This window comes from Ictalurus furcatus, chromosome 8 (assembly GCF_023375685.1).
Source record: "Ictalurus furcatus strain D&B chromosome 8, Billie_1.0, whole genome shotgun sequence".
Taxonomy (NCBI): Eukaryota; Metazoa; Chordata; class Actinopteri; order Siluriformes; family Ictaluridae; genus Ictalurus; species Ictalurus furcatus.
The window spans coordinates 14806563-14832097 of record NC_071262.1 but is presented as its reverse complement, the minus strand read 5'-3'; the positions used below and the strand labels follow the sequence as shown (position 1 = coordinate 14832097).

Below are 25535 nucleotides of genomic sequence, written 5' to 3'. Positions count from 1 at the left end.
CAATTTACACTGCAAGCGCGCAAATACAGCATATAATGAAGATAAACTTAAATTAAACTAAACCTTTTAAACAGCTTGCACCAGTTTCCCCTGCCCCTTACACACAGTGGAGCATTTTGGATATAAACATAAGTTTGTCCTCGTGCATCAGTTTGATTTCTGCGGTGTTTAAAATGCTCACCTTAGAGGACTTGGAGGTTATACACGTTCATTCTCAGTCACGTGACGATTTCTCCTCCGTCTGTTGGTAACTGAGGTCATGTTGGGTATAAAAGGGACAGAAAGTAAACTTTAGAAAGTCATTATCAGTAACTCTGGGTGTTTGCTAATGATAGCGTACATAAGACGTCATGCGCCGTCGTGGCTTGTACTTCCGGTTAGTAAAAAAAAAACAAAAAAAAACGCTAGTGTTATATTTGAGATGATATTACGTTTCTAAAATCCACACACTAGACGGTAGTGCATAGTGTAATTGTACACTACTTCATTTGTGACACAACTTTAGTATTTACTCTCCGAAGCTTGTTTTATGAACAGAAGTAACATAATGAGTAAATCTCCCCCAGGCCGCGCGCAGACCGACTAATCGATAATTTCGTTGACAATGATTTTCATAATCGATTATTATCGATTTTATTGATTAGGTGTTGCAGCTCTAATTGTAATTATGATTTGGGTCACGACTTCTAGGAAGCAGCTGAGTCCTCTATATTCAAAGAACATTTACATATTGAAGAAGGCACACACATTAATCTGTCATTCTAGGTAGACTGAGCTTTGATGCTTGTTTACTGTGATGTTTGCTTACGTGCCTATGACCAGATGTGTTATTCAGCTTTTCTTCTAGTATAAATAGCATGCAATTTTAGTATATATTTTAACATTTAATGCTAACCACTGAGCCACCATGTCCACCTCTAAATAATGACACTGTTACCTAATAATGACACTGTTACCCCTGTAACAGTGAGCAGGAGGTGGCACCCTGTGATGCTAGTCCATTGCATGGCACCATGCTCACACACTTTCACACACTCATTTACACATATGGGCAGTTTAGCATAGCTTATCCACCTGCATGCATGTTTTTGAAAGGTGGGAGGAAACCGGACAACCCAGAGGACCCTGAAACTCTGAGGCAGCAAGAATACATAAAAATGAATCCACACCTTCTGATTATTCAGGATCGAGAATTCAACTTAGCAGTATTATAGCCAAGAGTCTGCGAACACTTGCCCATCGCTCTCGTATGAGCTTTTCCCCAAACTGTTACCACAGCATTAGAAGTGCACAGTTGTATAGATTGTCTTTGTATGCTGTAGCATTACAGTTTACTTTCATTGGAACTAAAGGGACCAAACCTGTTCCAGCAGGACAAAGCGACGTCCATAAATGACATGGTTTGCCAAGGTTGGAGTGGAAGAACTCAAGTGTCCTGCACAGAGCCCTGACCTCAACCCCACTGAACACCTTTGGGATGAACTGTAACACTGATTGCATGCCAGGCCTTCTTGCCTGACATCAGTGCCTGACTTCACTAATGATCTTGTGGCTGTATGTGCATAAATGGCCACATTTCATAATCTCTAAAAGGAAATCCTGTTATAGCAGCAAAGGGGGAACCACCTCCACATTAACCCCCATGGTTTTGGAATGGGATGCTCATCAGGAATATATAGATATGGTGGTCAGGTGTCCACATACTTTTGCCTGTTAATATTAATAAGATGAATAGTTTTAAGAGCTTTCATGAGAACTGCCTTTCAATCACCTTGTTATTCAATTACCTCATGACCATGGCCCTGTGACTTGAGAGCTTTCAAAGTGTCTGGGACTTAAATTTGAGTGGACTTTCTCCGGTTTCCATATTCTGTGCTCTACATCTGACCGGCCTTTAAAAGAAGAGATTGGTATGGGCATAAGTTTCAGTATAGATTAACTGCTTTGACCCAGGAAGTACAGTTTTAGTGCATCAGATCTGTCTCCCAATGAGCTATAGGGTTTGCATTTGTTGCCAGTTGTCTCTTTCATTTCTGTGATGATACACATGCTGTGGTGTATTATTGGAGACTGGTCATCAGTGTGTCATGCTGTTTTTTTTTGTTTGTTTGTTTGTTTGTTTTAAACTCTTTTTTGAAGTTAATAAAAAAAATGTAGCTTGACACTAGAGTCCTTTCGTAAATGTTAAATAAACCTGCCCTTCGACATAGCCTCACCACATTAAAGATTATACGTTTGTTAAATAATTGTTTACTAGTCAGCTTAGATTGAATGAGTTGTTACTACAGAAATGATAATGTATTAGAAAGAGAGCATTAATGTACATAAACCTATTTGAATTCTAGATTGCACTACTATCAAAGCTGCTGTTATAGAAAATTAATCAGTACCTTCTGACCAATCACATTTGAGAATTCAAAAGTGTTGTGGTATAATTTATGGTACAATCTTGCATACATTAACTACAGTACTTCCTAATGAGTATTATTATGGCCTAATACATATTTGTTCTTTTATTTTTTATCCTGACTTCACCCTTACCATCATCCTTCCCTGTTCAACACAAGGTCCTCTGAGTCTGTCTTTAATAGCTAAGTAAATATCTACTTAAGTGCTTGCTTTTTGATGAAAAAACCTTGAATGGATTTTCTCCATATAGATTCTCTTTGTGTCCCTGACAGAATGAAAATGTGCTGTTACACACACACACACACACACACACACACTGTTCACTGTTACTGTGACACTACAAGGTTAGCCAAAGCTGTGAAATGGACGAGTTGAACGTGGGCCACAAATGAATAGCACGGATGAGCCCAGCCAATCAAAGGATGTCTAATGGACTCTGTCTTCAGAAGAGTCTTCGGGATGTTCTGTGGTTGAAGCAGTTAAGACTGGTTTTGTCAGTAGCCTAAATCACAGTGAGGATCCTGTGAAAGTCAAGCAAATCACAGAGAACGGACACCATTCAAGTAGACAGATGTGCATTAAAGGAAACTCAATTTTAGTTAAACAAGCCATTGTGAACAGTTTGCAAGCTGATTAATGACCCAACAGAGACAAATGAACTTTTAGATGGTCTTCTCTGAAGAGGAATTCAGGTGCTGATTTATAAATATGGTTGGAGGCCTTGGTGAGGAAAAGACATCATTATGAATCCTCTCAAAAGCTGCAGAAACCCTCCAGATTTGCATCCATTTGTGGTCAATAATTTGCAAGTAATTTCCTCCAAGTATTGTATTAAGTGAGGACCATTATGCACTGGTTTCATTTGATGGCCTTGGACATGTCATAGAATTGAATTAATTTTTCACTGCCTTTTTGTGCTTTATCTTGCTCACATGGGGATTCAGTTTTCTATTTAGTTGTATTCTTTCTGTACTGTGGACAAGTTTGCAGTGTGGTCGATATCCTGATCTGGCAGAGCATTTTACCTTTCCATGTTTCTGAGCCCGGAGCCTTATAATTTAGCCTCACAATTTTCTTACACCACCAGAAACCTAAGGCTGGCTGTAAATGAGATTTTTTGGCCTTAGGGTGGCTTTCTGGATTCCAAATTAAAGGGCAACTGTCTATCTCCCTTCTGGCTTAATTTGAGAAATTTTCTGAAATGGACTACAGCCTCTAGAGTTAACATACAAGTGTCTTGCATCAATTGCTCTAAATATATCACGTTTGCTCAACCGGCCTTTTAACAGGCACTCCAACAGCAGTTTATAAGTGGCAGCAAGGCCCTAAGCAGCTGTGCGTGCTTAAGTGCTGAGGGTAAGAAATTAGGATTTCTTGATTTGCTGCTATTTTTCTAAGCAAAAGAAGAACCCATCAGTGAAGAGCAGCATGACCACAGAGTCAAGATATTTGTATGAGCGAAGCTGCGTGTCCATGCTTCCTCCAGCCTCATTAGAAGTTGATTAAAGTCCATCAGACATGAAAAGCATTCACTTATCAGCATAATGCTTGTTAGGATGCCTTTGGCATCTATTCATTGCCCCCACAAACCTTTAAAACATAGCTCCTCAACCCTGGGGATTTTTACCAACCTTTATTTGCAATGCAATTGTAATGTATATAAAAGTGATGCATGTATTATTTATGCATTATGTTAGATGATGATGATGATTGTTGCTGTCAATAATAATAATAATAATAATAATAATAACTATTATTATTATTATTTTATTTTATTAGCCTTTAGTCAGTTTATAGCTCTTCAATTTTACAACAGACGTGTTTATGTTTACCAAAGTTACCTTGACACTGAAAACTGACCAAACAGCAGCTATAAAAAAAAAAGTTAAAAAAAAGAATAAAAAAAACAAAAAACAGTTTTTGTGGTACAGCCATTGTTTGAGTAGAAGTACTACAAAATAATAATACGCTACAAATTAGAAATTCATACTATATTTGCATAATCTAAACAGCACATCAGAGATATTTCAGTCTGTAGTGTGGTGATGAACCCAACCATTTGCAAGCTCTTATGGGATGCAGGGACCTGTGCTCATCAAATTAGATTAATGCCTATAGTTGAGATATTGCAAGTTCATATCCTGATGATGCCACAGACATTTGGGAGCTATGGGAGCAAGATTGTCCATACTCTCTTGGATGGAGGGGAGTCCATACTCTTGCTGTCAATCACAGTGACGCGGATCAGTTATGTGCATCTTTGAGCTCATGTATGTGGAAGAGGGCAGTAAGCTCTTTCCTTTGAATGTGTTGTGCTGTTCTGTGACCCAGCATGAGCAGCAATTTGAAAGATGCATCTGCCTGGCTTCACACGTCTCAGAGGAAGCATGTGTTAGTTGTCGTATGTTGTTGAGACCTGGCTAGTAGGAGAGAATTGGGGAGAAATGGGGGGAAAAAAATCGGATTGGATTGGATGTAACAGTCATAATGCATGCATACAAACAGTGATCAATAAAAGCATTGTTAAATGTGTTAATATAGATAATCCATGTGCTGTCTTTCCTTCTTTGGTGTATAACCATTTAATGTGATTTGTGATGCGTATTTTTTGTTTTTGTGTAATTTTTTTTTATCCAATATTAATATCAATCTAAAACAAAACATTCTGTGGATTCAGAATAATGCACTGTGAATTTCTAAAGTAATAGGCATATCATTTCTACTTGTACTAATATAATTTAATTTAATTAATTTCTGCTTCTATTTATATTTTCCACTAGGAATTATTTGTTGGGGTCACAAGAATTTTGAGTCCTTATAATGGGGTCAGTGGAGAAAAAGGTTGAGAACCCCTGCTTTGCAATGTCCACAGATCATATTTTCATCAGTATGAGAAAATAACTTCCTTGCCCTATTTATTTTTTCTGCAGGTGCATTGGCTATTCTGATTCCAGAGCTGGACCTGGTCATCTCATTGGTTGGTTCTATCAGCAGCAGTGCGCTAGCGCTCATATTTCCTCCTCTGCTGCATATCCTCACCTTCCACACAGAGGGAATTTTAGTCTGGGTGATAATTAAGAACATTGTCATCAGCTTTCTTGGCCTGGTGGGCTTCGTAGCAGGGACCTATGTCTCCATCATGGAGATCATCAAACGTAGTTAATGTTAAATTTATTGCTCACTGCCATAGTACATTTCTCATTATGGATAATCAGGGGGAAAATATTGAGCAGATGCAAAGTGCAGTTTAAAATGGTCACTTTGACCTTTTTTTTACGTCACTATTTGTTTACAGTATTATTCGGTCAGTACATGTCATGTAATGTGTGGCGGATGCAAGTGCAGATTCACTGAAATAAAGTGCAAAACAAACAACAGAACCTTGAAAACAAGGATATGAACATAACAATGGATACTAGGCAAAAAAACAAAGGCTAAGAACTAGGCTATGGCAGTATGACATGACATGACATGACATGACATGACATACACAAGATAACAACAAAAGCTTGACCATGAAGTGCAGAAACAGTACAATTTATATAGGGGTGCTAATGAGGGTGAGACGAGACACTGGTGTGAGTGCTTGGTGAGAGATGTGACAGGGTCATGTGACATGCTAGGGCTGATGGGTAATGTTGTCTTGTGCAGATTTTGTTATATAAAATTCTTATTATTTACTTGCAGGGAATAATTGCCATTATATTACAAGTTACTTTTTATCACCCTTTTGGTGATAAAATCTATTCTTTATATATATATATATGTATATACATGTGTGTGTGTGTATATATATATATATATATATATATATATATATATATATATATATATATATATATATATATATATATATATATATAATGTGTGTGTGTATAAATAAAATCTTTTTTTAACTCACTGCTTAACAAACCAATCTTTAAAATTGTTTTAATTTCCTTTTTCGAAAGACAAGTAATTTGAAGAGACTGGTAAGGAAAAAAAGATCAATTTCACACCTCTATTTTATATATATATATTTGCTTTTTCCCCCCTCTTTCGGTTCCTCCTGCTCAGGGTTGCCACAACCAATCACCCGTCCGCATATTTGCTTCTGATTTGATCCGAATTATGTCGGATGCTCTTCCTGACACAACTCTCCCCATTTTCTGGGCTTGGGACCAGGACTGAGAGTGCACTGGGTAGGTTCCCTGACCGGGAAATGAATCCGGGCCGCAGTGGTGAGGGCGCCGCATGATGGCCGACAGTGATGTCGCTAGGCCTATTAATATTCATTACCACAACCCCCCTAAGGAAATCAATATATCAGCCAATATATTTCCTTTATTATTTTTTTCTTCAACGGTATTATTCCATCACATTTTAAACCTATTCCCAGGTAGGCACTAGGACCTGAGGGTGTACACACATCCAGCGGCTTTACTGTGGGTAACTCCCGTCGCCGGACAGCAAGCACATTTACATGCACGTTGAAAGTTCGATTTCAGTCTAGCTAAAGCGACAATTCTACTTTTTAAAATGTCATGTAAAGGTGTTAGTCAAACTGAAATCGGACTTCTGAAATCGAACTTGTATACACTTTAATGTATACACTTTAATCGAGCCATTCTGTTGGTCAGTGAATGATCCACACACGACATAGTTTACTGTTTAGACATTTTACATTGGTTTTATTAATTATGCTGACCATTATCACAGTTACAGTTCGGCTGCTCACTCACACACACAGGCAGAGAGAGCACAGGATGTCTTCTCATTTCCCCCTCTCTATGTAAATTTTTCAGTTTAAATCATGCCTTTATTGGCAATTTGTTTTTTTTAACAATATTGCCAAAGCTTTAACTCAAAACAAATAATGACGAGAAGAAATATACAATATAAATGCAATATAAAAACAACAATCTCACTCACTCACTCTCTAAATATAATCCAAAAAGTATTTTGGTTACATAGTACAGCCATTTTTGCCTTCTGTTGGTGTTGGATGTATGGGGACAAAGTGGACTTTAATTTCTTTATTTTGATATAATTTAAGATCAGTCTCTAACACGTGAGACATATGAGACAGGTATACCTTGACCAAAATAACCTTATTTCTATATATTTTACACCCATTGTTACTCTAAAATATATATGACTAGAAATATGTTTTGGTGGCTTTAAAAAATTTGTGGGGGGAGTATGCCCAGATCCCCCTAAAGGAGGCTTAGACACCCCCACCCCACCCCCATTCATAAATCTCCAGTGACATCCCTGATAGCCACTAATCCACCAGGGAACCTGGAAAAACAATTTATATGATTTTATCCATCTATCCATTTTCTATAGAGTGTATGCATGTGACGTCACAGTAGCCAGAACTCGCTGCGGTCATGCCCACAGCAGCATTAGTGTACAGCGTGAATAAGCTGTTGTGACTGTGCTAGCAGATTCAAGAATAATTCAGAGCTATCTTTTTACAGAGTGTCAAAAAACCATTCAGTCCTTAGTTGTTTTGGCATGTGGTATTCATGTACAATGATGAATAATTTGCTACATATTTTTTTTAAGTGCTACCTATTTCCACTGAAATTTTCTTTCCAATTGAAACTTATGTTCTTTTCTTAGATTAAGACTTTTACTATTTAAAAACTGGTTTAAAGTGAACACAGAAGTCCACATGCTAAAGAAGCTCACTGAATTTACTTCATTCAAATTCGTACATCTCCACATGTTTGAATTGAGTGGCTCTCCCCTTCCCCCCAACTATTATCACCTCTCTGTAGCGCTTCTCTTTGAGTAAAATGATTTTGCCTCCATTGCGATGTCATAGACTGTAAATACATACACATAACTTGACCTGGATAGAATTTATGTGACTCTCCAAGTTTTATGCTTCTGCTCCTCCCCTTCAATTTGATGAGCCAAATATAAGATTACTTAAAGATGATAATTTCTTATTAATCGCCCAGTACATTTACATGTGAATCCAAAGCTATTCAAGCTACACTAAGTGAGCATATGCATTTTACTCCCTAGTTTAAACAATTAAACAAACTGCATTACTTTTAGAAAAAAAAAATTGTCATTGTAAAATAATATTGCAAATATTACTTTTATTTTTTGATCTACAGTTAAATAAAAGTTAAACTGGAAAAGTAAATGGTAGGCTATAAAACTGCACCTATTTCTGGACATTGCTTGGTCTAAATATTCTATACAACGAATAAAAATCACAAACTTGTGAATATAACAATTTTATAGGCTATGTTAAAGTCAAAAATATATAATATAGTAGTCTTGAATATCTCTGCAGCTCATCAAAAACATAAATGGGGTGTCCATCAACTGAAAGCACGTTGTCAGTTACCGTACCAACCTGACCCGACCCGTACCATTCTGTTCCCTTGTAAATGTAAAATGTAATGAAGAAAGTTGCAATCAGCTCCCAGCAAGGGATGACATAGGCCTCAGTACTAATGCTTAAGCTCTGGCTGTGTAACTACAGTAGATCTGGGGAGTTTTCTTCAACCAAGCACACCATGTAATATGAAAGAGTAAACATAGTGTTGAGAGACTATCATATCATGAGTTTCTGAGTGAAATCATGCAGGTCATTATAGTATTTTCTTTTTCCTGTTGATTGATTTTATTATTCATTTACTTTTCATGATCATCCAACATCAGTGCCAATAAAAAAGATGTCTCTGAGTCTCTTATGCTGTACTTTATATTGCATTACTGTACTGTTTGTTCATTTTTGCTGTAAGATATTAATGCTGTTTTGTGGAATTTGTATTCACAATACTTCCTTCTAGTTAAATGTATAACTAATTAGTGTTATGTGATCGTAAAAGACATAAAACCATGTAAAATTTCCGTCTAAATGTGTCTGTATGCGTAAGATAAAATTTCAACTCAAGATAGTTACTGTCAGATACTGTTAGCTGGTCTGTAAATACTGAAAGCTAAAAGTGAAAGCACTGTGTTCCAGATCATTGCATGCTTTTTTTTTTAGGGCTTCCAGCACATAGTGCTTGAACCCTACTGTAATTGTTAAGATTATTATTATTATTATTATTATTATTATTATTATTATTATTCTGTATAAATTGTGTGTATATGATTGTACATGATCTGATGTTTCAGAAATACACATATTTGTAAACTATATTAGATCTCCTGATTTTGAACAAATTTGCTACTAGGATCACTGCTGTCAATCAAATCGTTCATTATATGTTTGAGATTATTTTTTAAAAAAACTCATTTTGCAAACTAGTCCTAGGTCTTTCGCTCAACTGAAATGAAGCTATTGCAGAACAATTCTTTGGATGCCTTAGATCAATAATTATCAAAAAAAAAAAAATGTTATCCTCACAAGGGCACATCAAAAAGTTTGAAGTGATGCCCACTTCAAACTTTTTGATGTGCCCTTGTGAGGATAACACTTTTATTTAAATGGCTATAACTCTCAAGACCTTCACAACCTTATTTTTGCAAAACATATTGATGGAATTGGATACAGACGTATTTCAAAATTTCTGAATCTTCCAGTAAGCACAATTGGGGCCATTATCCACAAGTGGAAGCAACATCACTCCGTCATCAACCGGCCATGCACAGGAACTCCTAACAAGATTTCTGACCAGAGTAGCCAAGAGCCAAGGACCACTTGGAAAGAGCTCCAGAAACACTTGGAGGCAGCAGGTACCATCGTCACAGAGAAAACAATAGGAAATGCACTCCACCGCTATGGCCTCTATGCACACTCACCCCGCAAGACTCCATTACCAAAGAAATGGCATGTCGAAGCTCATTTATAGTTTGCTGCAACTCATTTGGACAAGCCTATGAAATACTGGGAGAGTGTAGTCTGGTCAGACAAGAACAAAATTGAACTTTTTGGCTGTCATACTACACACCATGTTTGGAGAAGAAATGGCACTGCACATCACCCTAAAAACACTATACCAACAGTGAGGTGTGGAGGTGGAAGCATCATGGTGTGGGGCTGTTTTTAATCACTTGGTACTTGCAGACTTCATGTAATTGAAGGAACGATGAACGGAACCCTTTACTGGGAGATTCTGTCATTACAAACGAAGGCTTCTCCAATAAGTATTAAATAAATTTCCTTTGCCATTCCACTTTATTACTCATAACTTCATTTATGGACTTTAATGTTTGGATTTCTTTATATGTGTGGATTTCTTGAGTTAATCCCAAAGTCTGGTGAAAATTTCATGTCAATAGCCTCATTGGAAATATATTTACTGAAAAAAAAAAAGTTCAAAATGCTCCAGAAACTGGAATGAAGTAGTCTGCTGTGTCTAAATGTCATGCTTAGTGGAGGCCTGTGTTTACATTTACTTGCTACAACACTGTCATCATCTGAAGTGCTGTTCGTGAGCTCTAGTTATAAATGTGTTCTATATTTCCTGTTTCCTGTAATGCATGATAACTGGGTTAATTAAAAGGTTCAGTTTTGATAAAAATGACCAACTGTTGAAGTGGCTTAATATTATTTTTATTGTTAATGGTAAATGTTTGTCAGCTGGTAAAGCATTACAAATATACAACACTTTCTTTTTCACTTATGTTTTTTAACATAAGTATTTATACATTTTTATGTAAAGAGCAAGTTCCTAGGTTCTGTTATTAACATATCTGTATACAGTGAATTATACCAGTATGTTAATAACATATCAGCACCACTCCTGTACCCAATGCAAACACTCTTCATAATCTACTGGAATATATCTATAAAAAGTATATATACCTGAGAAATTGCATGTCAAATCTGTTATATGCTTATTGTACACTAATATGTCAGAAGGCAAACGCCAAATGACATAAACACCTTTCCCATTAGGGAGCATTTTCAGAAGATCACAAAAAAAAAAAAAAAAAAAAAATCACATTTTTATTTTCACAGAAAAAACAATTACAAAACATTTTCTTTTTCTACAAGTGAAGTCAGTATGTACTATAATATGCACCAGTGTCTTAATGTTCTTAAAGATAACACATTATTTAACATAAATGTATAATCACTGAAATTATGAATCTTTTAATATAAAGTGTTGTTTTAACATCAAGATAGAGAAAAAGACAGGATCAGGGAAGGAATGTTTATAGCTGCTATAATGTAAGCGATAACAGGAACTAATTTGTCATGTGTTAAATGTTAAATATAGTAATAAACTCTTAAAAGCAGAACAATTTATTACATATTAATTAAAAATACAAATGTGTAATGGTTGGCAAATTGCTGTAGTATAAGAGGAATAAAAGATTTAGGGACATGCTGTTATCGAAGAATAATCACGTTCAGGGTGTTAACAGCATCACACCATGGATCTTGCATGGATTGTTTTACTATAACAACATGCCCTGTTGTGTTTTATTCCTTAGTTAATACTTATTAAAACTGACTTTTGGATTAAAACTGACTTTTGGACTACTTATTAAAACTGACTTTTGGATGCTACTGTATCTCCCCTCATCTATATGTAGCTGTCCTGAACTAAATGTTTAGTATAATAGTGTAGTATAGTATTGTATAGTGTAATGCTAAATCTGTGTGTGAAGGATGATTGTAGAGGGCATCATTAGTTACTCAGCAATACAATCACAGCCACTTTCACCAAAAACCTTTGGTGAGATGCAACATTCATGTTTATATGGTAGAAAGATATGGAAGGGAAACCATCAAGTGATTCTCTATTCTTTGCACCATAATTTGTGTTTAGATAACTGGATATGCCTCTTCAGTTGCTGGGGTATATGTTAGCTGCCTTAGCTGTGTATTTCATCTACAGCTTTCTCACTACTTCTGATTTTTTTTTTTCCTCCTTTCCCGAGGCATAAATCTGCCACCCAAGGTATCCTCCATTGAGATTTACACTGTGATGAGCACTATGATGACAGAAAGGCACCATGCAAAGAAATGTCTTCCAAATTGCTCCTGTCAAAACAGACAGACATTTTTTATGAGAGTTTTCGGTATTTTTTGCATTTTATTTTCTTTGCACAGTAGCTGGTTTTCAGGCCAAAATAAATAATAACTGGCTGTAAAACTAACAATGAATACATGTTTTCACTGGGGGAAAAAACAGTTTGCAATTCAAAAATAACGTATTCAATTAATTTCTTAAAGTATGAAAAAATAAGTATCATTTGGTCATCTTTGAAACAGTGCCTAGTAATAAAATTGATATACTTGAATAAAACCACAAGGAAAAGTTCAACAGAAATATCAATTTGAAGGTGTGATAAATGTAGGGTTGTACTTACTTATTCCATTTGACTGATCTGTTTTATTTTTTGTTAATTTAAATTGTGAAAATTACCACAAAATGTAAGTTTTATTTGTCATTTGATAGTGTATCAACTTTATTAATAGGCACTGTTTCAAAGAGGATCAAATGTTTGCTTGTCCAAATGTCAAAACGCCAACAATTTCCATGGGGTGTACTTATTTTTTCACATGACAAATGTCAGTGACAGTATGTCTTCATGTGACAAATTAACATTTTAACATTTCACAGTGAGGTAATATGCATATTATAACATTGCATAGTGATAGCCATTATTTTATTGAACATTTTAACTGACATCATGGACATATAGACATTGCAGATGTCTGTAGTCATGACATTACCTACATTTAAATGATTCTCAATTCTTTTTAAACACTTATTAACTACCAAGACATGTGTGAGGATGGAGAGTGAAATAGTGCTTTGTAGATTTCTGTAACTGGATCAATCTTGTTTCTCTCTCTCTCTCTCTCTCTCTCTCTCACACACACACACACACACACACACACACCCCACTACAGTGTACACAGTTTTCTTTTTGGTAGGAATGGGATTAAAGATCAAGCAAATGCAGAATAAATTAATCATTGCTTGTGCATTTCAAAACATAGAATATTTAGTTTTCTTATGGAGATAAACTCACTACTTATTGGCTTTTGTGAAGATTAATTTTGGACTGGAATTTTGCGTGCAGACTCTGATATGCATTCATGACACCATTATAAGAGTTCATTATGACCATTGTGAAATGCAAATAAAAGATTATTACAGATAAAGCATGCAATAATATCAAATTGAGGAATTAAAGTCTTTAAAGATCCTTTAACAAAGTGTTCATACAGTAAGATAACATTAAATCCTTATTATAATATTCGCCATTCTCTGTACAAACACATCATCCAATAAGATTCAAGTCTTGACTTTCTCTCTTGTCTGATATGTCTATAATGACTTAAATTTTTGATTAATTGTGGTCTTTATGCCTACAATGTCTGTAATAATCTTGTGCCTTTGGTCTGGAAGACCTGTTAATTCAGCTCTGACTTTTAAAATTACTGTGTTTTCAAATGATTAGGTTGACCTGAGTCCAGGCTGACATGCATGTGAAACAGTTATTTTTTACAAACAAAATTAACTGCAGGAGTGGGTGGATAAAAAGTCCTCCACGCTTCATCTTTTGCTCGTCTGAAAGATTCCTGAGAGGATGTATTTGTTCATTTTGAGAGAAAAGACTTCTGACAACCATAAATGTTAAGTCTGCTATTTTTTTTTTAGTTTGCATAAAAAAACTGGACCTTTATTGTCAAATAACAATTTTGGTATTGTTACACATTATTTTTGGATCTCTCAAAAATCATTTAAATACCTATAGTCAAATTATGGAACATAATTCGATTAGATCCAATCTCTGTTTGGAAACATGTGTTTCTACCCAACACTCATTTCACTGATGGAATCCCAGTGTTTTAGCTGTCAATTTTTGAAGTTAAGGTTAATTAAGTAAGACATTATGATAACTGAAACATTCATTTGGAGATGCAGCTGCCATTTCTCACAGTAGCCGCTATCATTCATCATTAGGATGGGGGTATTTCATGCATTCATCCAAGTATATTGTAAAGAGGCATGTTGTTTACTCAGTGCAAACCTAAGCTTACTGTATATAATATTTTCAAATGTACATGACTGATTCTCTGTCCATGTAACGTTTAAGTAAATAGAAAGCATTCTGCCATGAGCCTATGGAAAACAAATAGTCCATCTCTGTCTGGTTGAATATGATTTGTATTCTAGTAAATTCACAGTGCACGTATCCTCTTTGGAAAAAAATACCTTAACAATGAAAATTAAAAAGACAGAGCACAATTCTTTTGTACTCCTTTCGAAAATTGTTGTTGAGTACGCCATAGATAACTGCGTTCAAGCAGCTGTTGAAATAAGCCATAAAGTAGCTGGCTGTGAAGAGCCACACAGGAATGGCCTGGCCCAGCGAGGGCTGGATGGCCACTGCCAGGCCAATGAAGTTCAGTGGCGCCCAGCACACAGCAAACAGCACAAACACCACAAACATGGTGAGAAAGTTGCGAAAGTCATGTGGCTTGATCTTGAGCTGGTTGTCGGGCTTGGCGCGTTTACGCACCTGGATGACGAAGATCCAGATGCGCAGGTAGCAGTAGGTGACAATGCTGATAGGTAGAATGAAGTGCACCACCACTACTATGATGGTGTAGAGAGAGCTGACTGACTGTGAAAATGTGCACGAATAGACACGTGCGTCGTACTGCAAAGACTCCATGAACCAATTAGGCATAATGGCCAGGATGGTGAAGACCCATACAATCACTACGTAGCACACAGTGTTCATTTTGGAGAAGATCTTGTCATAGTTAAGGCTGTGGCAGATGTAACAGTAGCGGTTGATGGCGATGCCCGTGATGTTAAAGATGGAGCCGATGACACTGAGCCCCATCAGGAAGCCACTGATTTGGCAGTGCATGTTTCCTGCAATCCAGCCATTGTTGAAGATAGCAGTTAAGACCATTGGGTAAGGGTAGATGGCAACTACAAGATCTGCCACAGCCAAACTCACCACAAAGGCATTTCCTAGGGAGGGGGAAAGGGAAACTGTTGTAAATTTGTCATATCTTCTTTGACTGTTAAAATAAAAAAAAATCCCTCTGATCAATTCACATATAAATATTTATAATTAACATGTACTCTTCAGTGACATCCAAGATTTATTTTGTAATGCCTTAGGTTCCCTTCCTGCTGATAGTGATATCACTGGAATTTAGGACTGATGCAGAGATGCAGCAGCGCTTTAATCCTTCAGTCTCTTCAGCTCTCTCGACTCCTTGATAAGTTTACTGTGAACACTCTTCCCTCTCTGTTCCCTTGTTAAACACTTTCTTTGTTCCTCTGTTAACTCTTCCCAACCAGGTACAGACAGATAAAAGGCATTATTGTGTATGCTTTATTTGGCTCCAGACGCTGAGTAGTGTTTTGGCATTATTGTAAATAAATAGTATAACCCTATTTTCAAAGAATTTTAAAATATGAGGATAAACCAAGTCCATCTTGGTCGCGTGCACTATTGTTTTCTTTTTTGCTGTTCCTCTTGCTGTTTGAGCATACTTTACCACCACTCTGCACCTTCCTGTTGTCGTTGTTCTGTCTTGTCTTTGCTGTATTTTTTCCTTGTTGTGTGTTATTTGTTCTGTATGTAACTCATTAGACATGGGTGTAAGTGGTCAGTCTAAATCAGTGATAGCACTCAAACTGACAACTATTCAGGAAGTACAGCTAACTCCACTACCCTCATGCCCTCTAACTATCGTAACTCTGATGCTCATGCTGAGTTAAAGTTAACACCTTTTACGCAGGATAGTAATTGTTTGGTGCAAGAGATGGCTAAGTGGTCTGCCAGAGGGCTGACCCTCTCCTCACATCCAAAAAGCCAAATCTAATGTCTCAATTATCTCCTTTTGAAATCATAATGGGCAGACCAGTTCCAACCCCGTGGACTAAAGCTAACCCTAGTGTTTCTTTTACAGGACGCCTGGACATGATTGTCAGCAATTACACTCAAAAACTAACTGAAAAAATTTAACAATATGCATCTTGTCTTTGTGATGCATATTTACCTGCAGAGAAACCTACTCCCCTTTTCTGCAGGTAATACAGTACTAGAAAACCTTTGGGCCTCCCACAACAGTGATAGCCATCGCTCGCACAGCCGTACTTACTGACTCTCAACAACAGTTGATTTATGCCAGTAGACGGAAACGGTGCCTGACCAGAACCAGCTCACTTGAGAAAGGAGAAAATTCACACTCAAGCAGCCCTTAGGGGGGCTCTTCTCTTCTCACCTTAACACATACACATATATATTTTTGAGAACACAAGCAATGACTCGTACCATGTCTGAAGGGAGCTGTTCTAGGCTCATGGATCCCTAGGTGTTCTTCGACACTTATGGGAAGAATGTATGCAAGTCCTGTTGTGACCTAAGAGGGCATTGATAAGTTTATTGTGAACACTCTTCCCTCTCTGTTCCCTTGTTATCACATTCTTTGCTCCTCTGTTAACTCTTCCCAACCAGGTAGACAGATAAAGCATCTCACCATTTGTGCATTCCTTTGTCTCCTCAAACACCATTTGTGAGTATTTACATACCTTCCCAAATAACATTTGCTAGTATTCCTATGATTTCCTGAAAACCATATATGGAATTGCTCCTGTCTTACATTGATATGCTTCCTGTTTTAGGCAAATATGCCCTTCCACCTAGCCAATCAATAATTAACCCACTGTCTGTTGTATGTCAAGCATGATATATACTCTGCCTTACTGTGAATAAATGAGAGACCTTGCAATTTCAACTTTGTGTGCCATTTGGCAAACTCTCCCAAGCGCTTGGTGCAGGAATTGTGTAGCTGAGTGACAGCACAATTGTTTTGTGTACTTTCATTTTCTCTCTTCTTAAGAATCGTAACCCGAAAATTCTCAATTCTCAAATTCAACACCCGGCATCTGTATACGCTGCTCAAACAGATCAGGTTCCAAAGCTTCACCTTTTATGCTAATATGATTATCAGTTCCATTGTGTTTGTCAAGCTGTAGATCAGTGACACTAGAACTTTGAGCCTGATGTTTGCCGCTATTTCTATGTTGGATTTCTCATGAATATGACAATGAATGTCACTGAAAAATGGTGAGTGAGAAAAGCAGCTCTAGCTCTTTTGTTTTTAGGAGCCATCAGTAAAACCTGACCATTATCCCTTATGTTTGAGATCACTGACATTTTTTCTCCTATTAAATGCCATTGTGACTGTGCTAACAGTACCTGCCTGTGGTACATGCAGCGTACAACTGCTGACTTCTCATAGCAGAAGTGAAAATACAGCACCAACCAACAAATCAGCACAAGAATCTCTAAGCACATCACAAATATTTCAATATAAACATATTTAATGCCAAGGTGATGGTTTCCTTTAAGTTTACAGGTTCTAGTTCCAATTGCCCACTAACACAATTAAAAAAATTATAAAATCAGAACCTCTCAACAAAGAGTTCTGACTTATTATACCAAGTGCCAAAGACAGCTATTGTGCTAATTTACGCTATACATGCATAGCATGTTATTAAACAAATAATCCCAAATTAATTTTGGGAAAACTAGCCTGCACCAGTTTGATTAGTTAACCATCACATATTTTTTTTTATTGTAGTTTGTAATTCAAAGTCAGTGCTTGCAATAACAAAAAATTGGGATTTAAAGGTCTGTTTTAATCCCATTATCATTACCGCTGCCACACAATCCACAATCCATTTTCAGACTAACTGAAAATTACATTCATCTTACCTGCAACTCATGGCTATGATGACACCCACTCAGTATTTGTGTATGTGCACAACTCTACTATTTGTTGTTTATTGCTGTGTGTATGTATGTTGAATTTTCCTTTGTTGAATTGCCATGTCAATATTTGTGAGTAAAGATATTTTGATTCTGGCTCTATAAATAAATTAAATTGCCTGCAGAAGGATCCAGGAACCATGTGGCTATTAGTACATCTCTGGATAAGACCTTGAACAGGCTACAGAAATTACAGAAGTTTCAACACCATACAAGTTAAAGTGACTCAAATCAAGAAACAAAATGGTGCTTTTAGAAACAGCTTCCCCACACAGTACTGGACCAGTCTGCATCCTGCTGTGAAATCATGAGGAAACTGACTGCCTTTTGTGAGCAATCAACACTACAAAATTGCAGGAAAATCAATTAAGAGAAGCTCTAACAACCATTGACTCACAAATGATTGCCCTGTGCTCTCAAATTCAATATATTTTTTCTTGCTGAGCCCATTCACCTAGATCCCAAAGTGTTAATAACAGTTTCAATGAAAACTTTTTCCATTAAAAAAAGTTTGTCATTCTTAGATGAGCATTGCTTCCGTTGCCTGCTAAAAAAGCAAATATAGGCATGATTTACTTTTTTGAATTTGTGTCACTGGAGGCCATGCTTTGAATTTTCAGAATTACTGAGTATATATTTCACACCTAGCCATGCCACAGCTAATCAGTATGAGCCTGATGGACTGCTACGTGGACTACATCACTAACATTATATTCACCAGTTCAGTTTTAGGGACTAACAAAGCTATACATACATGGTTTTGGAAGCTCTAAATGTGGAGAGTCAGGTATGAGTAGATTCTGCAGCTTTCAAATGCATTGCAAGTCATCTTGGGGAAAACCTGTGAGCCACAGTGTGAATTTTTCATTGAATTAAGACACTGCCTGAGGTCAACACAGTGAGTTAATGAACAGGCTCATTGCTGAAGTGCTGCATTGGTCAGGGTGGTTATACTGTCTCTGGTTTCAGCAAGAAAGCACTGAAGAAGAAGCAAGAATGCAAATCTATTTTGCGAGTGGTCTAAAATGCAGACTGAGAGAATTTGAATGCTGTGGAACAGGGGCGTAGTTTCCAAGGGGGGAGGTAACCCCCCATGATCAACTGAAACATATGTAGAAGTAATTTATTTTGTAACATTATTGGTGTTCCAAATTGATAAATCAGATAAAAATACTAAAAGCCCCACTCCGTTGCACAAGTTGATAATGCCCAACTATTGCCTGGCAACACAACACTTCTGCCATTTGACTGGGAGAGCACAGGTAGCTTTGAAGATGAAGATAAGCACTGCCCAGCAGACTATTTTGCATTGCTTGTCAGAGAAGGACAGTAAAAAATATCAAATGTACTCAGGAGGTAGGATTATGTGGTGCAATCTAGCTAACAACACTCCACATATATTGTAGCTGTCTAGCTAATTCATTGCAATTCAGCCGTAACTATCAATATAACAAGTTAGAGAAAAATTGCCTTGTGTTATCTTAGCTAAATTCTATCTTAATAGTTCCCATTATTATCAACAACAAGGTTATTCACACTAAATGATGTGTATAAGTTTTAATCAGTTATAGTGTGCATTCATTTGGACTATAATTATGCCGTGTAATTTGTTTTAATGAAACAATAATTTGATCATAAATGCTTCATTATCAACTCCTTTGTCTTGCTGTTGTTCAGGATGAGGTTGTTCTCCTGGCACCAGTTCTCCAGGCTTTTAATATCCTCCAAGTAGGCTTTTTTGCCATTATCCGATGTTAGGCCCACCACAATGTCACAATGGCCACACACTCATAACTGAACAATAAGTGCAGCAGGGGGCTCAGGACACAACCATTGGGGACTCCAGTTCTGAGGGTGAGGGAGGGTGAGACATGTCTGCCCACCCGTACTGCTTGTGATCTGCCTGTCAGGAAGTCGGAGATCGACTGATGCATGGGCAGGCTAAGTCCCTGGTCCTCCAGCTTGGTCATGAGTTTGGCAGGAATTATAGTATTATATGCTGAGTTGTACTCAACAAAGAGCATTTAATCCTTTCATGCATGAATTATGAAATCCTGATCAAGGATTTTTTTCTCTGTGTGTTTTTACTCTTCTTTAGGCATAAAAATAATAATTTTACCTTTTGCATTTACATTTTTCAAAAAGTTATTGAGGTGTCCACTCCAGTGCACTGCATATGTTCAAATAAAGAATTAGTGTCCACTCTAGTGACTGTTGTGCAGTTATTCTATTGAAATCCTTGCAATAGCCAGAAAATGGCTTTTGAATAGCTGTTCACTGTAGCGACCACAATGCATGAAAGGGTTAACATAATTTCCATTCATGGTGTCCAGATACCTCAGGGCTGTGTGTAGAAGGTGTGTACTGATATCTTGGTGGAGTGATTGGGACAGTATGCAAATTGTAATGGGTCCAGAGTGTCAGTTAATGACAAGGTGATGAAGTCTCTAATCGGCCTTTCAAAGCACTCCATCACAACTGAGGTCAGTGCTACTGGGTGATTGTCATTGAGGCAGGCCAGCTGGGGTTTCTTTCAGACAGGAATTATAATGGACTGTTTATAGCATGTGGGAATTACTGACTGTCCCATTTAAATGCTACAAACTATCTGAGTATTGTTGCTGACCATGTGCATCCCTTTATGACCAAAATATGCCCAACTTAATGAATACTCCCAGCAAGATAATACACCATGTCATAAAGCACAAAGCGATTCCATGAACATGACAATGATATAAAATCAATACCCGTTCAGAGTACAGTTTTCCATGTACAGTGGCCTCCCCACTTTAAATTCATCGGTGCACCTTTGGGATTTGATAGAATGGGAGTAGAATGAATGTGCAGCTGACAAATCTGCAACAATTATTGTGATGCAATCATGTCAAAATGAGCCAGAATCTCAAAGGAATGTTTCCAGAACTTTGTGGATTCCATGCTATGAAGAACTGAGGCTGTTTTGAGAACAAAGTGGGGGCCCTATCCACTTGAAAGTATCGAGCCAGTGAAAGTATCGAGTGTGAGAGAAAGAGTAAGACAGAGAAAGAGATATGCAAAGATAAATAAAGATGAATATAATTCTAAAGTGTGTAGTACAAATGAAGAGTATGTACAGAATAGACAGTTCTGAACATGTCAGTATGTGCAAATGTAACTATAAGTACTGAGTCTGAGAGAATGTGCACTAGGTGTGAGGCTACAGTGCAGTATTTCAGCAGTACTCTAGTTTGTGTTAATGAGGTTTGCGCTAATTGAAATTTGTAACATAACCAAGAAGATATCTGATCCTAAACGATATTAGTATGTTACTATTAAAAAAGATATTAGTAGATTAGTATTATATTAGTATTAATCCTTCAACTCTTTAACATTATAGCATTGACTGAGATTGGCCAAACTTATAGAACCCGGCCTTAGGGTATTTGAGAAACAGTTATCTGGTGTTAGCTCTGCCCCATGTATGACCACACCCCCAAGCCGTGCATATAACATCAGATTCTTGTCCTGCATATGAATTTCAGGTTTTGTATGAAACCATGCAAGAAATCATGAGTTATAGCTGTTTGAGTAACTTAGGCTCCACCTCCTTAGACATTGATAGACATATGGTGGCCATATTGCTTATAAATGTAAACATGTTTTTGATCATAATTGAGGTTCAATGTCTCCTGAGTATTTTGACATTAAGATTGTAAAGATTTGCCAAAAGGTCTAGGACTAGTTCAAATGAACAAAAATCTGAGTGGGTGAAGCTAGATGTTTCTTGAGGCATTTTTGTTTGGGAAAACCCAAGGAATCAGTGGGACTAAAATTGTTTGTAGGACTCACAGTTTATGAGATATGGAGCAAAATGTAAAACCCTGCTCTACAGGGCCTCCAGTAGGCTGATTTAGCCCAGAAGAAGAAGAAGAAGAAGAAGAAGAAGAAGAAGAAGAAGAAAGAGAGAGAGAAAGAAAGAAAGAAAGAAAGAAATTACAATAAAGTACCAGAACCAGTGGTGCTTGGACCCCTAAATAAGTCTTCAGAATAGTAAGACATTTCCTCTATTTAGGCAAATAGTATTTACGTAGCTAGAAATTGTAAATCCACCAACATACTAGAAACATAAGGGGGAAATTTCCAAATTCATACTGAGAAAAAACATGGTGTATGAAAGGCTTACATTTTATGAACTGATAATGTCACAAGTTCCTCAAAAAAAGTAATCCACTACAGATTACTAATTACTACTTTAAAACTATAATCTGATTTCATTACTGATTACTGTTTGTAAAACGTAATCGGATTACTAATTACTTTACTTTCACAGTACTTTCAAAACCTATCAAACCTACAACAAAGTGAAACTCATAGTTCATTCAGTAATTTTAGCGCATCAATGTATGACGTGATCAGAAAAGGACATAATTATAATAAAAAATGTCTCAGTTGTTGTCACTGTCTGTAGGCCTACCAAACCGATAAAATATAAAACTTTTCAAATTAGGCTAGTTTGGTGTCACTAGCCAAGGGGAGGCACAGCTAAACTATACTCATATAGACTGGAAATCACATCTCGTTTTCCTGCTCAGCATCAGAGGATGTTAGTGTTTCAGTTTCAACCCCTTTACTGGTTTAAAAAAAAAACAAAAAAATCAGCATATATCCATTTTCCTCACACTGACTGTGTGCTAGCGTTTGGCAGAATTGAGAGACTGTCAGCCAATAAGACACGAGTATTTCCACGTATTTTCCTGTAAACCCTGTCTGATTGGTCTCGTCTCCGTTCATTGAAGATATAAAATTACAGACGGTCTTCTTCTACTTACGTTCAGTTACGTAGTGACAAACCGCTCCAAGTGGAGAAATATTAGGGGCTAAAGAAAAAAATATTCGGGGCAAAACGTGATTTATTTTAAAATGCATTTTACTTTAATACTGTTTTCTTAACAATAAATTTGTTATGAAAATTTGTAATGTAATGCAACATAATTTTATATACATCAATAACTATAATCAAATTACATAAATATAAAATGTAATGCATTACATTACTGTGTTATCAGAAAAAGTAATTACATTACAGTAACACGTTACTTTGTAACTCTACACCCAACTCAGTTTATAATTTAACAGACCCCTTGAGAAATCTTGAACAGTTTCAGTCACACATTGCAAAGTGCACAGGTTCCCAACCTTGGTCCCTTGTCCTGCACATTTGAGTGATTTCCCTTATTTAACACAGCGACTAGTCAGGAATGGCTGTTAATTATGATTAACTGATTATGCAGGATAAGGGGGTTCTCCAGGACCAGAGTTTGGACGTGTGGTATAGCATGGAAGTATGTTTTCTAAGACTATTCACTGATCATTATTTATAAAGATTTCTTAGGCTAGGAATCTGATTGCTGATATTAATAAATCATTTGCAGATTAGATATAAGAATAAGCCCATGTGAATGGGGGTCAAATTAATGAAAAACAAATTGCCTACCTGTTTTCCTGAGTTTCCTGTTTCTTACAACCGACAAGATGACCAACAGGTTGCCCAGCACGTCTACTGCTATAGTGGTGATGAGCACGCTGGCCAGTAGAGTGAGCGTCCAGGGGAAGGATAGACTCTCGTGGTTTCCGCGGGAGGACGAAGCGTTCCTGAGAGGTGCGGAAGTCTCCTCCACCATCCTCACATCATGCTGCGAGCAGCCGGACTGCAGCACGCGCCTCAGCCCTCTGCGCAGCTGGCACATTCAGGGCGAGTCCGCACAGCTGTAATAGCCCCGGAACACTGAAGCCATGAAGCCACGCGCGTCACTTCACTACAGGAAAAACACATTCAGGGAAGTCTCTGCGGTCACAGCGTCACTGATGTTCTGTTTAACTCTCAAGCAACTTTGCAAACATTTCAAAAAGCTTCAGGCTATTATAGTGAATGTCCATATTAGAGTCGTGATATAATTTAGAAGGATGCAATGTTATTCATGAACTAAATTTACTTCATTAATCTGGTAGAAGTGCAGTTCGGCTCATTCAGTGTTTCTACGCTCTTTCCATTCACGACAGTATGTTTAAAAAAATATTGTCTTTTTTTGTTTGTTTGTTTGTTTTTGTTTGGTGCAGAATTTCACAGAATCAAGAAAGAAAAAAAAGCACCAGATGCCATGGTCTCTGCGTGTCTTCTCCATGTGCCCGCACGTCTGCTCGCGCTGCTGATGTTGCGCGCGCTGAGTGTTCAGCCTCCCTGTAATCCAAGTTCCTCTGACTCGTGATCTTCCTATAATAATGCACGTCCTCCCAATGCCAGCATACAGCACCGACCTAAGTAAGCAGTTTGTGCATGGAAAATTTACACCTACTGTTTAATATTCACATCTACTTCAATGTACTATACTATGTATTAGGCACTATTGGATATATACCTAGTGGTTAGACACAGTGTGCAATTGGCATCTGCTGTTTAACATGATTGCATTAATTTATTAAATCGTACACTGGTAAGTGGAAGTAAAGATACGGTATACCACGAAAGAAATATCTAGCTCCTGCAGTGCCACCCTGGTAAATAAGCCTTTCAGGGAGGTCAATTACTTGAGTGTAATTAATTCAGACTTTATTCCACTATGCAATTTTATAGCCAATTTTTTCAATTTTTTTCAATCTTTATCTTAGTTATCAACTGCATATACAATATTTATGGATATAGTAACACAAAAGCACATGGGCATCATCTTGATGGCACATGCATGTGCACTGGCAGGATTAATTCCAGTCGTTTCAATCCTTTCTTCTCAACTTTTTATTCTGATTTCAAGCACCTAAAATAGAGGGGGTTTAAAGGGACACCCAGGCAGAGGATAGAGATGGGCAACAGTGCATTAAGGTGTCAGGGAGTTGAACTAGTGCCTCATTCATATAGTGCTGGACTGCTGAATCTAACACTATGAAACCCATCATATAAAGCTGTGTGAACATCTTCCTTTGGATTCCATTACCAGATAAAAGCTTTCCATGAAAAACCTAGCACCCTTTCCTCTAACAGGAAAGGGTCTTTCCTTGCCATTAACAGATGCGTCATTTGGCTTTTGCATTATAATCCAGGGAAGGTGCAGTCAGACTAAGAGTACACAAGTTTACACATGCTTACCAGAGATGAGTAGGTACAGTGACCTAGGTGTGAACAGGCCTTCAGAAGGGGTGTACTGCAGTTCTGTTCACTGAGGTAGGCTGTAAAGAGTTCAGCAACAGAGTTTATTATAAAGCCATGAGTGACAGGTCAGGTGCTGGAGAGAATTGGTGTACTTTAATGTGGCATATGATCTTGCTATGAGTCACGATTATGCCATAGGACACTGAGTTTACTTGTTGAGTTTCACTGCATATAATTTACTGCAACAACTGCTGCATGACTGTACTGACAGAATGAATTA

The 25535-nt window shown here is 37.3% G+C and overlaps 2 protein-coding genes across 3 annotated transcripts in view; one reads left to right on the top strand and one right to left on the bottom strand.

Annotated features, from left to right (window-relative positions):
- slc36a1 (solute carrier family 36 member 1) overlaps positions 1–6131 on the top strand; it is a 33206-nt gene extending 27075 nt beyond the window's left edge. For both annotated transcript variants that reach the window (XM_053630984.1, XM_053630982.1), the window contains exon 12: positions 5340–6131. In XM_053630984.1, the coding sequence (XP_053486959.1) occupies positions 5340–5487 (148 nt within the window). In that variant the 3' untranslated portion in view covers positions 5488–6131. The remainder of the gene's footprint in view (positions 1–5339) is intronic.
- Positions 6132–14547: 8416 nt separating this feature from the next.
- mtnr1al (melatonin receptor type 1A like) lies at positions 14548–24293 on the bottom strand. Its single transcript, XM_053631649.1, has 2 exons — positions 23606–24293; positions 14548–15317 (listed from the first exon to the last, which is right to left on the bottom strand). Exons 1-2 carry the CDS (start codon positions 23856–23858, stop codon positions 14548–14550), a joined length of 1023 nt encoding a protein of 340 aa, XP_053487624.1. The 5' UTR covers positions 23859–24293.
- Positions 24294–25535: the final 1242 nt, after the last annotated feature.

What these genes read in the sequence shown, in the direction of transcription:
- mtnr1al (XM_053631649.1), bottom strand. Translation starts at nt 23,858, where the DNA reads ATGTGCCAGCTGCGCAGAGGGCTGAGGCGCGTGCTGCAGTCCGGCTGC. An exon ending in CAGGAAACTCAGGAAAACAG is followed by an intron (nt 15,318 to 23,605) that starts GTAGGCAATTTG and finishes CCCCCTCCCTAG; the next exon opens with GAAATGCCTTTGTGGTGAGT.